General features: G+C 54.4%; 1 protein-coding gene across 3 annotated transcripts in view; it reads right to left on the bottom strand.

Annotated features, from left to right (window-relative positions):
• The window catches only part of SH2D3C (SH2 domain containing 3C), a 54213-nt gene that overhangs the window by 24678 nt on the left and 13674 nt on the right, over nucleotides 1–15861 (bottom strand). For 2 of the 3 annotated variants that reach the window (XM_075120302.1, XM_048823146.2), the window contains one exon: nucleotides 11866–11905. In XM_075120302.1, coding sequence (XP_074976403.1) covers nucleotides 11866–11905 — 40 coding nt within the window. Of the gene's footprint in view, nucleotides 1–4088; nucleotides 4267–11865; nucleotides 11906–15861 lie in introns of those variants that run through there. The other variant, XM_048823148.2, reaches the window with a different exon arrangement.

Genomic DNA, 15861 nt, shown 5'->3' with positions numbered 1-15861 from the left:
CAAGTCAGCTCTCTCCATGACCATGACCTCTCACAGCAGCTGCGTTCCATTGGAACAATGAGACATGACTGTGGGATGTGTGTGTGTGGTGGGGGGACTCTGAAATGTTAGGGGGAATAGCAGTTGTACTATGGAATAGCAGTTAGTACAATAGCAGATAGTCCTGGAGCTGTGGGGCAAAGCTGAAGCCAAGACAGCACGGCTATGGCGGAGATGTTGCAGTGTTGGTACTTAGGTTGGGCGCTATGCTACTGGTTCAGTCTCTAGTGTAGACCCAGCCAGGCCGTGCGTATGCACATCCATCTATCTAGATATTAGTTATCTCACTCCAAGGCTGCAGCTGCATCCCTTTGCCGAGCTGTCATTGGTCAGAAATGATGTCATTGCTTCCAGTGCTGGGTGGCGGTGCATTGCTATTGGTGGAGGGGCAGAGATGCTGTTGTCAGCTGGAAAGGCTCCAGTCATTCATGTGGAGTTCAGGGCATGTTCACTCTGTGGGCTTGGACACATAGATGGAGATAAAGATCTGGCAGAGCCAGGTGAGCGCTTGGGGCTCACTTTTAACCCTGCATTGCTGGGACATAACACCACATTCCCTGCAGTGTCCCAGCAAGAGAGACCGTAGCTGGTTTAACTCATGCAGTGCTGGGTCAGAGTGGCTAAAGCACCTTTCTTTAACCCATGCACTGATGAGCCAGAGCTGTATGTCCTGTGGATGTTCCTTCCAGATTCCTCAGCAAAGGTCTGGAACAATCAGAAGAGAAGCTGTCCCCAGAAAATCCTGCCCAGGTTTTACACTGAGACCAGTGCTTGCAGTGACACGGCTTTTGGGATTTAGACTGGTCTCTGCCTACACTCACACAGTGCAGACAGGATCACTGAAGCTCAGAGGGCTATACCTCCCAGTTCTGGAGAGTCCTCACGATTTAAGGAGCTCCAAGTTACCTGGGACATAAGCCGTGGACTTGTGATATGGTGCCTACCCCACACAGCTGATGAAAGGACTAAAGTGGACCGGAGAGTCCACACAATTAACCCACCTGGTTGCACCTGGAGGGTTGGCTAGGCCTAATGAATGATGAAACCTAGCTGGGGAGGGACTAGGTGATGCTATAAAGAGAGGAAGTGTAGCATATAATGGAGGGGGTGCAGGGAGGAACTCTGCAACTAATCTTTTGTTACTAGGGAGGGACCAGACCTATAAGAAAAAGCTCCTGGAGGATGAGAAGAAAGGCTTGGTAGGAATACATCCAGGGAGGCAGTATCAGAGAGTCTGTTGGAATGACCTTTCACTGCCTTCCTAGGGCCCTGGACTGGAGCCTAGTATGGAGGGTGGGCCTGCATTCCACTGCCAGCCCCTGGTAAGGTGGTACAAAGCCCAAGAAAAGGGGTGTATAACCTACTGGGCTCAGACTCAAGGGTGGCAGACCAGGTAGAGGGATTGGACACTGGTTTGTTACTCTATTACCCTGGAAGGGGTGAGACTACATGTGACTCAGCGGGAGGGCTGAATCCTGAGAAGTAGACCACTACAGGGCCAGACTGGCTGTTAACAGGGGCTGCTACAGCCGAAGATACTGCTACACTGTGCCCAGCCAGGAGGGGGCGTGTCAGCGGTAAGTCATCCCTTCCACAAAGTGGTGTTTTTAAACCCATACTGTACTAGATTACTCTCCTCTGAATTTCCAGTCAAATGCAGCTGGACTCTTCTAATGCTCTGTTCAACTCCTGTCATTTGCCAGACACCTGCTGTACGCTTGGTGTGATAGGAAACAGATACTGAAGGGACCTGCTTCTCCATTGCTTGCTACTGCCCCAGTACAGGTAGCCTTTCACACCTGCTCTGCACAAGTGTAAGTGGTGACACCAGGTGTAAGGTGGCAAGAACCAGGCCCTTGCTCCTTGACCCCAGCTGTCCTTTAGCTGAAATCAGGCCCAGCCAATGCTGTAGTACAGCCCGAGCAGGTGAACTTCAAACCACAGACGGTTTTTTGGGGTAAGTCTGGAGCTGACGTTGGGTGGGTTCTCGCCAGAAGACTTTCTGGAAGAAGCGTATGTTTTTTAAGAAAGGATTTAAATGCCCCCTTGCACACAGTGAGCTGCAGGGGAGAGGGCCAGTGGTGGTAGTGGAGCACTGGTAGAAGCATCCTCTGTGTCTGATTTGGGTGTCTTAGGTTGTGGATTGTATCTGCTCACCCGCCAACCTCAACACAGCACATTGACGACACTGCTGTAACTACAGGTCAACTTTGCTCTTCCTACGTTGCTGTCTGTCCATGGTCTCCTGGTCAGACAGGTGTAAAGGTCCCGGTTGGGTCGGGCAGCAAGTCCTTCAGAAAGGAAGTGACAAAGGCAGGGGCCAAAGAGGCTTTTCTTATGAGGCTGAGACTCCATGTTGCTTTTTTGGGCTGCGTGAAAAATATTCACTGCAAAAGCCTAGAAACTGGGGGTTCTGTGCTCAGTTTAGATTGTATTCGGCTAATCCAGTTTGGTGAAAGCCCGGGGGAAGGGGGAGGACGGTAGAGGGGAAAGGTTGCTTGAAAACAGGACCAAGTGTGGAGTATTCCTCAGTAGTGTTTGTAGTCCAGCTGAGGTCAGGGCCCTGTTTGTGCTAGGTGCTGTACATGCACCTAGTGGGAGACTGCCCCTGCTCCAGAGAGTTCATAATCCAGTCTAACTAGACAAGGCAAAGGGGAGGGGGGAGAAAGGAGGGATGATTATTCCAATCTTACAGCTGTTGTCAACCCACAATGAAAAACTGCCAAAAACCTGGACCCTTGCTATTGCGAAGGGATTTTGGTTTTTGAGTCCCAACCAGACGGATTCAATTTTCATTAAATTGTGTTTAAAAAGCCCCTGTCAGACAAAAGGGAGCATCCCTCCACCCGTCCCTGCAGTCTCCCTCCAGGCTTTCTCAGGGCTCTGGAGCCCTCCAACACCAACCCCGCTGCCAGTGCGGGTACCCAGCAAGTGGCACACGCATGTTATTAGGACCTGGCTACTTTCCCTGCTGCATCCCTGTGGCAGGCAGCTGCTGCTGAGCCTGCAAAGCAGACTGGCTGTGTCTGAAAGCAGGGGGAATCCTCACCGCTCCCCCAGCCGGGGTGTGGGCAGCACATACAAGGCAGCAACTGCAGCAGGAGAGGGGGCTAGATTTAGCTCCCAGTCTCCAGCCTGACTTTGTTGTGCCAGGTGAGCCTTTGCAGCCCCCTCTGCCCTTCTTGATTGCTCCTCAGGGCTCTGCAGAGCAAGTGGCTGCAACCGGGTTAGCACTAGCCTGACTCAGTCGCTCTCCAGAGCCAAGTATGGCCAACAAGGGCTGAAGCCAGGGGCAGATCTGGGTCCGGGGGCATCTCCAGTTGGGAACGGACCTAGCTGGCACCCTGCTGCTGACACACGGCTGGGGAGGAGGGGGCAGAGTTGACCACCAAGCCCCAAGAGCTATGTTCCCCAAAGCAGCAGCCTAGCAAGGTTCAGCCAGGTAGTGGGGGGTAACTCTGACCCACTTTCCCTCACCTTGCAGTGGACAGCAGCTCAGTGCCCCTCCCCATATCCCTGCTTGCACCTGCATCTTCCCATGCTGCCAAGTCCAGCCCCGGGGGCTGCCTTTGCCCCCCTAGCCCTGAGTCATGGGATGCTCCTTGCCACCTTCGCCCCCCCCAGGGCACCCCAGAGACCCAGCCAAACATGGGGGTGATTTGCCTCCCAAACCTCGAGTCAAAATGCTCCCTGCACACCTGTGCTACCTCTCCTGCTCAATGAGTCAGAGCCGGGGAGGGGGACCCCCCTCCCCCCACCCCAGGAGCAGTCCCCAGTCTGGAGTGGCTGGTGGAATTGACCTCTGCCCCCTAGCATGCTAGGGTCTGCATCAGAGGGTGCCCGTCTCCATCACCATGCCCCGTGGCCGTGCCCGGCCCCGTGCCCCACAGCAGCCAGCCGGTGCCCCCCGTGGCCGTGCCCGGCCCCGTGCCCCACAGCAGCCAGCCGGTGCCCCCCGTGGCCGTGCCCGGCCCCGTGCCCCACAGCAGCCAGCCGGTGCCCCCCGTGGCCGTGCCCGGCCCCGTGCCCCACAGCAGCCAGCCCCTCACCTGCACTTGCATGAAGGATCCCCGGTAGAAGCAGCAGGCGGCCGCCGACAGGGCGCTCCAGAGGCTGCACCGCTCGGTCATGGCGCCTCCCCGGGGCCCAGCGCTGCAGCCGGGACCGGCCCCTCGCTGCACCTGCCGCTCCCGGCTCCCTCCTGCCGCCACTGCCGCGGCCGGGCTTCAATTTCAGCCGCTTCCCGGATTACCTCATCCCTTGTCAGGCTGGGGGCGGGCTCGGGCTAGGCCCCGCCCCCGGCCCCGCCCCCCACCCAGCCCGGAGCCCGCGGGGAGCGTGGCACGGCGGGGCCCTGGCCCTGCCAACCCCGGCTGGGAATCCCCGCCCGCCCCACGGGGCGCCTGGGCCCCCCGGGAGCCTGCCAGCCCCCCCACTACAGGGGTGGGGGGTGCCCCCTGGGGGGGCAGGCAGGCAGGCTGGCTGGCTCCAGGGATGGGGGGGTGCCCCATGGCGGGGGCAGGCAGGCAGGCTTCAGGGGTGGCGGGGTGCCCTGCCACCCCCAGACCCTGCCAGCCCCCCCCCCCCCCTGCCATTTTGACAGCCTGCCAGCCCATCCCTGCCTCCAGGCATCTTCCCACCCGGCTAGCCCACCCCAATCTCCTAGCCAAACACATTGCAGGGCATCTTTGACTCTCCACAGGGCACCTCATCCTGATCTGCCAGCCCCACTATTACAGCCAGGAGGCCCAGCTGCCCCATGCAGGATATTCTCCCACACTGGCTGTGCTAACAAGCCTTCAAGAAGCGGGTGGTTCACAGGGGACAAGCTCTGAGAAGGGAGCCAGCTTTAATTGGCACCAGCTCTGTTTTCTCACATTTACACTCTCTAATCAAAGGAGTAACTAAACCCAGGGGGAAGGAAGGGAACTCGGGTTCACGCCTCGTTTAACTCCCCCCAGCCCAAGCACCCCGGCACCCAGGCCCATTCAGGCTTCCCTGCATTCCAAAGGCCCTGCCCCCACCCAGCACAATCCTCTTCAATTCAACAAACTCCACTGGGGGGTCAAGGGAGTTGCCTGCGACCAAAGTGAAACTGTCCAGCCAATCTCTGGCCACAGCAAGGGCTCACAAGTGATAATAGGCCTGTGTGCTGGGGGCCAAGTTCATCCCTGGTGTCATGCCAGTGGCTTCCATGGAGTAACATCAGGAATGCTTTCAGCCTTCAGGGTCCATTTGGTACCATTGTTTTTTCTCCCCTAGCCCCATAGACCAGGTCTAGCCCTGCACTTTCTTTTGACAGGTTTCAGAGTAACAGCCGTGTTAGTCTGTATTCGCAAAAAGAAAAGGAGGACTTGTGGCACCTTAGAGACTAACCAATTTATTTGAGCATAAGCTTTCGTGAGCTACAGTATGCATCCGATGAAGTGAGCTGTATTGGTTAGTCTCTAAGGTGCCACAAGTCCTCCTTTTCTTTTTGCACTTTCTTTTGGTTCTCTCCAAACTAGGCTGACCTTTGTTTTTCCCTTCACTCTTTACTGGGAGGTTTCTTAGCTTTGTCCGGAGAAAAGTGGCCCTGGCCCTGGGAGAGGCGCGCATCCCAGCCAGCAGGAAGCCACCACTCTGCACAGCTGCCATCAGTGTCAGCTGCCCTGTATTGAGTCCTGCCTGCTTGGTTATCCAAGGGAAATCTAATCTTAGGTTGCAAGGTCACTCACAAGGGATGGAAGGAATTCTCTGCCCATCCCATAACCCAGCAGGTGGGGCATCCTAGGAGGTTCTCCACTTTCTCCTGAGTGATTATGTTTTGGCCGCTGCCAGTATTAGACTAGATGGACCAGAGGAGGATTAGAGGCCCAGATTGATCAAAACTTTGGGGGTGAAACAAGGCAGGTGTGTGGGAGGGGATGGGGGAGAAGGATGAGCCTGCAAGCTACTTACGAACGTTTGAAGCGCCAAATACTGCAGGGAGATATAGTAATACTCACCCATGCAATTGCCAACCATACCCCCATCCCCAAAGGCCCAGGAAGCATATGCACCTGGGCAACCGTGGTGCAGAAGTGCTTGGTATTTAACAGTAGGTGTTAATTGCTGCCTTGAAGGAGCTAGGTAACTGCTAACACACAAAGGTATTTCTGTTGCAGTTAACACATGAACAGTACATTTTCTGATGTAATTAATTCAAACAAGTCCCTCACATCCTGAGGAAAGGACAAAGCAAATGCTCCTGAAGAGAGACACTTCTCCAGAGTGGCAGCTCCACACAGAACCATGCATGGGAAGATCAGAAAGGAAACACAAATACAATATGGGACCTGTGGCTGATTCGGTCATAGGGGCTTTGTTCTGTGACATTTCAAGGGTCAGTGCTTTTATCCCAGTGCTGCCGCCTCCTCTCCGGGACTCCTGTAAGGTAGGGAAGCTTTATCATCCCATTTCTCAGAAGAGAAACTGAGGCACAGAGGCTCAGTGATTTGCCTGAGGTAAGACAGGAAGTCCATGGTGGAGCAGAGAATTGAATCTGGGTCTTCCGCATCCCAGGCCAGTGCCCTACCCGCCAGGCTGTCCTTCCTCCCCAGCATGGGACATGGCATGTCCATATTGTGCACCTTTCACGTAAGAGGTAATTGGGGCAGGAAGTGCAGCACAGGGCAGAGTCCTGGAATCCTAGGGGCTATGAGTGAATGGTTGGCCATGGTGATCCAGGTCTCAGCAGACTAGAGTATAGCGCACAATGCAATGTGCTTGTGAAAATGCCATTGATGGTGGAGTGCTGTGTGTGTGTGTGTGTGTGTTTGAAATCTGCCACGTGAACCTGGAGTTTAATTCCCTTCTTGCCTTTGTTTGATAATGGAGACAGTGACACACATGCATTCCCATAGGCATCTCCAGCCCTTCACTGCTGGAAGGGGAGAGCACAGGCTCCTCTTTCATCCTGAATGAGATCGAGGGACAGAACAGATGGTGGTTTACAGGGAGATGCTGAACTGAAAGAATCTGATTGTGATTCGTCTTCCTGAAAAGCCTGTTCCTCCTTGAAGGATTTTGTTGCTTTCCTTAGACAGAGCTGGAGCTTTGGCAGGACTCAGCTCCTCTCTGGAGAAGCAGCGCTGGTTGATACAGCACTGAGCTCCTATGCTGATGGGTACATAGGCTATGTACCCAATCTCCCATCTCTTATCTGCCTGCCTTTCTAGGGCCAGACCTGATCTGTGCCACAATGCAGCTCTCTGAAGAGCCTGGGATTGCATACAGAGTGAAATTTGGATTGTCCTGCAATTCTGGCCTTTATCACTCACTCTTTTCACAATAGCAGCCATTCCCCAGGGCCTTGGGGGGCCTGTCTCTTCCCCAGGATGGGAAGGGGAGTAGTCAGGGCTCAAACTGGGCCAGATCAGGATAGCAGCACTTTGCACATGTGTTAATGACTACACAGGGTGTAAGCAATGGAGATTTGGGCCCAGCCTGTCCAATGAGATGCCAGTCACCCCGTGTTCCACTGGTCCCCTGCTGTCCGGCATTTACAGTAGCTCAGGTGGTGTGTGGTTTTCTACTTGACTGTCAGCTCTGCGCTGCCGCACACAGGAGCGCATCAGCCAGTGGCAGCAGCTGCTCCCACAGCAGAACGAAACTGTGAATGAGCAAACGGGGCCAGCAAATAGCACTCAGCTCCCTCGGGGACGCGGGCACGCTCACTTCTGTTTGCTCACGGCTCCCCAAGGGACACTGCCCAGCCTGCCTTCTCTTTCACTTCAGCAACCTGGGCTCTAAATAGAGTCACTAAGCAGACCTGGGTTCTGGGCTGCAGTCTACATGCTCCATCCTTGCTCTGCTTGGCTGCAGGGGGGACCTGTTGGGGCTTCATTTCCCAGTCCAGATGCTCTTCATGGTGCTGGTGAATGGCTGTGAGAACAGCTCTGGTGGTAGCAGGAGCAAACCCACTGGGGGTTAAGAGCTGATGAAAAGTCCTCCCTAGCCAGGTCTTGTAGTCCATGAGTGCCAAGCTTGGTCGATTCTCTTAGGAACTCTAGGCCTTGCTAGCACTGAACTGTGTGTAAGCAGGGAGGTGTTCGTGCTCTCTTCTCTGCCTCTTTCTCTCTATCTTTCTTTGCTTGGTTGCTGCAGAACAGCTGGGCTGGCTAATTCTATTTGCTTATCACTTTACTTGCACCACATACAGAAATGAGTCAATGGCTGAGAATCGGAGTTGTACCAATGCAGATTCCCAACAGGCCAGTGCTGCTACCCTGTTCCCAATCATACCTCTTTCTGAGAGAGGCTGGAGCTGGGGGAACTGGGAGCTCTCCCACAACTACTGCAGTGCCACCATTCCCTACAGCGACTCCTGCTGGGGACCCAGATTAGCTGGCAGTCCTAGTGCACCATTGCTTGCAGTGACACCTGCAGGGAGAAGCTGGGACTGAAGGATCTGATCTGGTCAGAGGAGGTGGGGGAGTGATGATGGGGAAACAGGAGAGCAAGCAAAAGGTGGTCAGCGTGTCTGGGTTCCGTGGAGCCTGCACTGGAGGCAGACCAATGTCCCTCACTGGTGGAGAAAACACGGCTGTGCAGTTAGGTTTATTACAGTCATTTGGACTGGCAACGCCTTTAACCTCTAACAGCTAGGAAGGGGAATCTCCTCTGCAGAAAGGAATCCCCCTCTGCCTGGAACTGATGCTGCTCTCTTTCTTGAATGAGAGAACACCAGTTGTCCCAGCTGGTAACACGCCAGCCAGGAGCACGCATTATACCTGGATATGGGCAGCACAAGCTCCTGAAAGGGACCAAGCACTCGCTGCCATCAGGGGGGCACTGACTCCCAGGAGTGGGGGGGAAGAGTATTGCAGGCAGAAAGGACTAATGGCAGCAGCAAATGCTTCCCACCTGGGGGTAGTGAAATTCCCATTGTGGAACTCAAGGCTGCTGGGTGCGTGGCTGAGGATCAGGCAATCTGGGCATGCAACTGACTTTCATCTAGCTGAGAAGGTTCCGGGCACAGGGAGCTTGTCTTATTTGCCTGTAAAGCACCATATATACCTGGGCCACTGTATGAATAACCACATCAGACGGGTCTCTTTGGTTAAATGCACCAAAAAAAGGTGACAGGTGTGAGGGAAAGTCACCCCTGTGTGAGGCCCAGCACAAAGCCTTTGCATCACTTTTGTCCCACTTAAGGCCTCAAGCTAGGGTTTAAATGGGGGCATAGGCCTCAACCTAGCCCTCTGTCTGGGGTGGACACACCCTGGTGAGGATGTAAGGTGCACAGTAGCAAGTTACCAGTCTGGGCATGTAAATTTCCACAATGGCTCTGTCTGTGTGTAGCTGACTCCACCAGTTCCTATCACCACAGCTGTTAGGAGATGTCCATGCATGGAGCTGGGGGTGACATACCTACGCTGGCTCTCTGTGACCTCGCACACTAACCATTCAAAGCGAATTGCGGTCGGCCCAGTGCCAGACAAAATACAAACCAGCCCCGTTCAACGCCACACCAAGAACAACTGACCCAAATGGTGAACAAGCTCAATCCGGACAGGAACTCTGGCAGCTGGGGGTTCTGTTGGCTCACCAAGCTGAAAGCCCTCCATAGCTTATACCCATCTCTCTCTCTCTCTCTCTTTTAGTTAGTTCATGATTTATAAAATGCTCCCATTGCCAAGGCTCTGGATGCACGAACAAATAGAACAAGAACAACAATATTCAACGTCAGCTAAAGCAAATCCCTTCATTGCCACTTCCTCCTCCCCCACCGCCCTTCCATCATCCCCACACTCGGGACAATGCCTGTGTGAACAGAGGAGCCTCACCCTGATGCTGAACAAACATGGACGCTAACATGAGCAGCCAATTCTAGAGCCAAGGACTTCCTGCTTCTGGCCGTGTAGATGTCTAACCTGGGGGCTGTTAGTGGTCTCGACTGCCCTAATGGCATGCAGCCACCCTGCCTTTCCCACATTTCTAGCTGGGAGTGGGGTCTCGCTATGGAGAAAGACAAGAACAACTGCCTTCAAAAATTGTTCAGTGCTGGTGAAAGGACCATCAGTCCAGAACCTATGACCTGGAGTCTTCCCCTTCGTGATGAACAATGGTAATGCTACCGTCCCCCCTCGCTGCCTCCGCCTGACTGTGGGGGGGGGACCACCTCTAAGAGCAGGCGCGTAACTCAGACTCCATCACCTCGGCCTTGCCACCTCGTGCCACTGTCAAGACTTTCAAGAGCAGCTCCTGACTTTGGAGGGGTGGCCAGTTGGGTGCCAAGGGGCCTGATTCTTAGAGAAACTCCACTACGGTGTCTCCAGCTGGGCAGCCAAAATCACTAGCCAGTTTGGAACTCTGGGCCTGTGGCTGGGAACACTGACCCACTGGGAACCGGCCTGAGACACCAGCTCATATAACATAGCCCATCAAACAGACAGCGGCGGGGGGGGCAACTTCATTCACTACTGAGCTGGGTTGGATTTGAACTGCTAGTGTAGAGGTGAAACTCTCTGTCCCATGGAAAAACTCTGCATCCCCTGAGCCAGGCATTTCCACCCCTGCCTCTTCGAATAACTCCACAGGAAGTCTGCTGAAAGAGGCTCGCTCTTCCATAAAGCCAGCCATCTCCCAAGTGAATTCCTGGCACTACGCAAAGAGCCCTCAGGAATGTGACTAGTTTGCTGGAGGATAAGCAGGGTCTTTGCAGAGGATTTGGAAAGATTTGCACCAACTTTCACGTGACAGCTCCAGAGTGGCTAAATGCTGCTTTTCCCCTATTAAGGCTGAGCGAGGAGATGGCACCTGCCACGGCCCACACTGGCTGTGTCCCCAAGAGAGCAGACACCCCTCCCATTGCCCAGAGCATGAAACGAAGGCAGCTTCCACTCTGAGGGCTGCTTGTGAGGAGGGAGGGGATGCCCTCCACTGTCTCTCTTTGGTGCGCCCACCTACCAACCTCAAAGGCCTCGTGTGGCAGCAAGGTTAATTCTCACATCAGAGATTGGTCTGAACCAAAGCATTGGATCCAGGCCTGGGGTGCATTTGAGGGTATGTTCACACTGTAACCAGAGGGGTGATTGCAGACCTACCTGAGCTAGCTTTAATCTAGCTAGTGTGGGTACCCACCACAGTGAAGCTGCAGCAGTATGGGCCTCAGCATGGCCTGTACAAGCCAACCCGGGCCCCTGGATACTTACTCGGGCAGCTAGTCCACGCTAAATGCTGCTGCGGCTTCACTGCTGCTGGTACCCGAGTGAGCCTGGGTACATCTACACATGCTGCAATCGTGCTGCCCAGCCCTACTCCATCTCTGAATGGGCTGAAAGTGGGTTGGGAACAGGGGTGACCTGCAGCTCTGGATTCACGAGCAATGGCTTAGGCTCTTCTCTAGCCATGAAAAGGCCTGCTGGCAGCTGCAGGGTGCTTATCACCAGGCTCCAAAAGGGAGCAGCAGGAAGCTCCCACTGGGGAAACGCAGCCCTACATAGACGAGGAGGATGGAGGAGCATAAATAGCAAATGAGGTTCCCATGCCCTGCATGCAATGAGACAGCATCCACAGGCTGGTACCTCAGCATCTCTCGCTCTCGGATATTAATGCACCTACTGGAGCAAATGGAATAGGAGAAACAACCAACTTCCTGCAGCTCTGATGGATTTCGACAGAACGTAAAGATGCTCCACTCTAGGGGCTCTTGAGAGCAGGCTGTGTGCTCCGCCCTGCTGCTGGATCTGAAATGCGGATGCAGCTGATCTTTAAAGGAGAAGTAGGGCTTATAAGCATCCACACTCGCACGGTCAGGACAGCTGTGAAAAGACACCCAGTAGAAAGGGGAGGGTTTCTTACCTTAACATATTCACTGCAGGATTCCGGGCCATCGGCGGGACTAGAAGAAACGAAAAGGAGTTAATGACTATCAGAGAGTGACAGCAGTCAAACATGGTCAGTATGCCCCCAGGCAAGTCCTTTGGTCACCCAGTGACAGACCATCCTCAGGGCTTAGGGTGAGCCCAGGACATTCTTCCCGACTCATCCCCAGTCAGGCCACTTCCTTGGCAATGCTCCAGCAGCAGCTATCTGCCTGAGCAGCCTAAAGCATGGTTACAGGGTAATCCCAGCTGGGACTTCCCTCAAGGATGGCTACTTATAGAAGGCGAACAGAGGGAGGGTTCGTTATATGGTACATGCTATAGACTGGTGGGGCCGTAAGGACAACAGAAAGTCCTAACGGTTGCACTATAGGGGCTGCACGCATGTGTATTCCCTCAGTTTCCTGTAACACTGAAGACCAACAGAGCTGTTCCTGCCAGAGGCCATGTACTGCCTGAAGGAGGAGGGGGAAGCCCTGGGTCACTCAAGGCTACAGGGCTTTTCCCAGTTGGGGGAATGACCTGATGTGGACAGGCACCAGAAGTCCTTGTTAAACAGCTAAGAGAACCAACGTGTTTTTCATGTGAAGTTCCTAGAGCCCTGGCATCCCCTCCCCCCTGCCCCATCCCTGAGCTCCTGGCGTGGGGCTTAGCATCCCTAATGCAACTGGAGAAGAATGAGGTCTTTCTTGCAGGATCTCTCCTCAAATCGGCTTGGGCAGCGTGAGCCGGGCCAGGCTTCATACGTTGTCTGGGCTCAGTGGGGTCTCTGGAGTTCATGGCAGTTGAGCCAGAACCTTGGGGAGGTGATGCTATTGGGTGGAATCCTTCCAGACCCATAAGGGCTAGGACTGAGGGGGAGAGGAGCAGGCAGACCAGGTGTGGGGGCTCTCTGTGTTTCCTGGGGGGGGGATGTTCTTGTAATCACTGATCCCCCCCCCCTCCTTAGCTGGAGGGGGATGCTCATTGCTGATTTTCCCGTTATTCAGGCCTGGATTTCCATCCTGTTCTGGGAACAGGGAGTCACTGGGACACAGACTCACACCAGTGTTTCCTGTGCACCTTCCTGCCCTGCTTAGGCCCCAGCTGCTTCCAGCTGGAGCATAGGGGAGCTCTGAAGGGCGGAAAGGGGTGGGATGGCAGGCCCAGAATAACTTGCAGGATCAGGGGTCAGGAGCCAGACAGACAGTGGTACCTCCACCCACCCTGGGAAGGTTGGTCAGGAAACGGCCCCCCTCCCTCTTTCTACACCGTGCCCTGCAAGGATTCAGCCCCACAAGCCAATATGCTTTCTCGGCTACAGCCTCCTGTTTCTGTTTGGCCTGACGGGACTGCTGACAGGAGAGGGGCGCAGAGATGGGTATTCATGGGCTCTGTGATGAGCATACAGCAAGGGCTAGATCCTGCTCCCCTTGACATCAGTGGTACAGGATCAGGCTCTGTGCTGGCTAGAGAGATGGGAGGGAAGGAGTATCCTATCTGTAACCGGACCCTTGACCAAAGAGTCACCCTGGGAGGGAGTGTTAATCAGTGAGCAGGATGGGCACTGAGCCCTGCTGGCTAACACCCCATAATTAACACTTCTTTACTTGCCCCCATGTCATCCTGCGGAACTTAAACATTCACTGAAGTTCCTTGCCCTTATGGCTGCAAAAAGAAACCATTCTGGCTGTGACTCAGTGCCCTTCTGTCTGGGCGAGGTTGCAATCAGAGAAAAGCACCAGCCCCTTCAACACATGAGGAAGTTACCCCATTGAATCTTAAACCTCTGCACCCAAAACCTCCACATTGGTAACGATGTAACTGCAGCATGTGGGAATCCGTCATTCTTGCGTAACGGAGATTTACATCACCCCCTACTAACGGGCGTCCCTCGTTGGAGTGTACCATTGCTGCTGTTTAACAGCTCCTGGCAACAGCCTACAAGCTGAGGCTCAGTGGAGCAGAACGCTGTGTCCAAGTGAAACTGCAGGGGTAGCTTAGGGGCACGGAATACGCTGACCTGAGCGGGAGTTTGGCCAGGACATTGGAGTTAGCACCCCAATTCTTACCAGCAGCAGCAGGGGCTTATCACCGTAAAAAAATAAAATAAAATCAGAACTTCAGTTTAGTTTCTTACCCAAAAGACAGCACCTCCAGCAACTCCTAACATCATGCTGGAGCACTGGGTAGGTAACAAAGAACACCCCCAACCCCACTCTTCTGGGGGTCTCTTTAGAGGTCTCCCATCCAAGTCCTGAGCTATTGCAACTGGCCTTAGCTTGTCAGAACTGACAGGGTCACAGCACAAGGTAACACAGCTGCAAGGCATGGGACATGCCATATAAACTCTCTGGCTTGGCCTACCCTGAAAACTTATCAGTGTAGCTATGGTGGTTGGGGCATGAAAACGCACCCTCCTGACCAATGTAGCTGTGCTGACAGACACGTGCTTCTGTGGATGTCGCTAACGGTGTTTGCGGAGGTGGTGGTCCTATATCCGCAGAAAAACTCCTCCCGCATCTCTAGGAGCGCAGCCATAGCCTGGGACTCCCAGCTGCTTCCAGTTTAATTTTCCTCTGGAAATCACTGTCAGGCGCCAACTAGTGATCAATTGGGAAACAGCCGTTTATTAAGAATCCCAGCTGGTCAAGGGCAGCAGCCTGACAGATCTGAAGTGTGCGGCTGGGAGTTACCTTGGAAGGTGGCTACGTGGCCCCCAGGGCATACTGATCTGCTGCTCTACCACTGTCAGTGGTTCTGAGTATGATCCTTGTTGCTTAGAAGTTCTGGGAACAGACAGACTTGGTTTTAGCTGCCCAAGTGGCAGGTGCAAGGCACAGCAAGACCAGTTATCAGAGGTCTAAGGGAGGAGAACAACTAGTTAAGGGCACAGTCCATGCATGACCTTGCATCTTGACATGATTCATACAGGCAAAGACCATGCATGGGGCCACACTGCTGTTAGTCTGTAAACTGCAGCTCCAGATCCCCTCCCACCTCCAGCAAACTAAGGAGTGATCTGAAAGGCCAGAGCGTTTAATCCCAATTAGACTCACTGAGCCGGGCACGGGGGGGTGGGTAGGCATTTTAATCTTTAAAAAAGAAATGGTGACACTCTTTGCACCACGGCTGCAGGAGAAGTCGGCTCCCCCTCTTCCTGCAGTCGGGACCAGTAACCAGGAGAAGCACCGGGGCATTCCATATTGAAACCTCACAGTTTAATTTATAAAGAGTAGCATCTTCTGAGTGTCAGAACAATAACTCGACCTGGAAAAATCATGGGTGACGTCCTGCATTCGGCATCCACAGTGCCAGAGCCTCCCTCTGGGACACCGGGCTCCTTAAATGTATGTGCAGACAGAAAGCAAACCCAGACACGCGTGCCGTAGAGACCCACCCCTGCAATCGGCTGGGAAGTGCCCATTGTAGAAGCTGGCTTTCCAAGCAGAGAGCAAGGGGCCAGTTCTAGCCCCTGCCCCTCTGTGCTGCTTGAAAGGTGTACAAGGGGTTGTATAGGAGCTGCAAGGGCTGGGAAGAATTCTATGGGTGAAAGAGCAACCCAGGGCCCTACATGGCCTCCCCGCACAGGGCCCACCAGAGCAGATGGGCGCACCTGGCATGAAACGTAGCAGGGTTCCGGGCTGCGATGCTGCCCGCAGGAGCCTGCCGTAAGTTAGAGCAGCCCCAGAGCCTGGCATTTTAGCTCCTGCAGCAGCCTAGAATCTAGAGCAGGGGCGGGCAAAGTTTTTGGCCCGAGGGCCGCATCTGGGTATGGGAATTGTATGGCGGGCCATGACTGCTCACAAAATTGGGAGTTGGAGGGCAGGAGGGCTTCAACTGGGGGTGTGGGCTCTAGGGTGGGGCTGGGGATGAGGGGTTGGGGGTGCAGGAGGGTGCGCCGGGCTGGGACTGAAGGGTTCAGAGGGTGGGAGGGGGATCATGGCTGGGGCACAAAGAGAGGTTCAGGGGGGCAGGCTCCGGCCACGCTTGC

Source organism: Caretta caretta, chromosome 16 (genome assembly GCF_965140235.1).
Source record: "Caretta caretta isolate rCarCar2 chromosome 16, rCarCar1.hap1, whole genome shotgun sequence".
NCBI lineage: Eukaryota > Metazoa > Chordata > Testudines > Cheloniidae > Caretta > Caretta caretta.
This window is presented reverse-complemented; position numbering and strand designations above follow the sequence as displayed.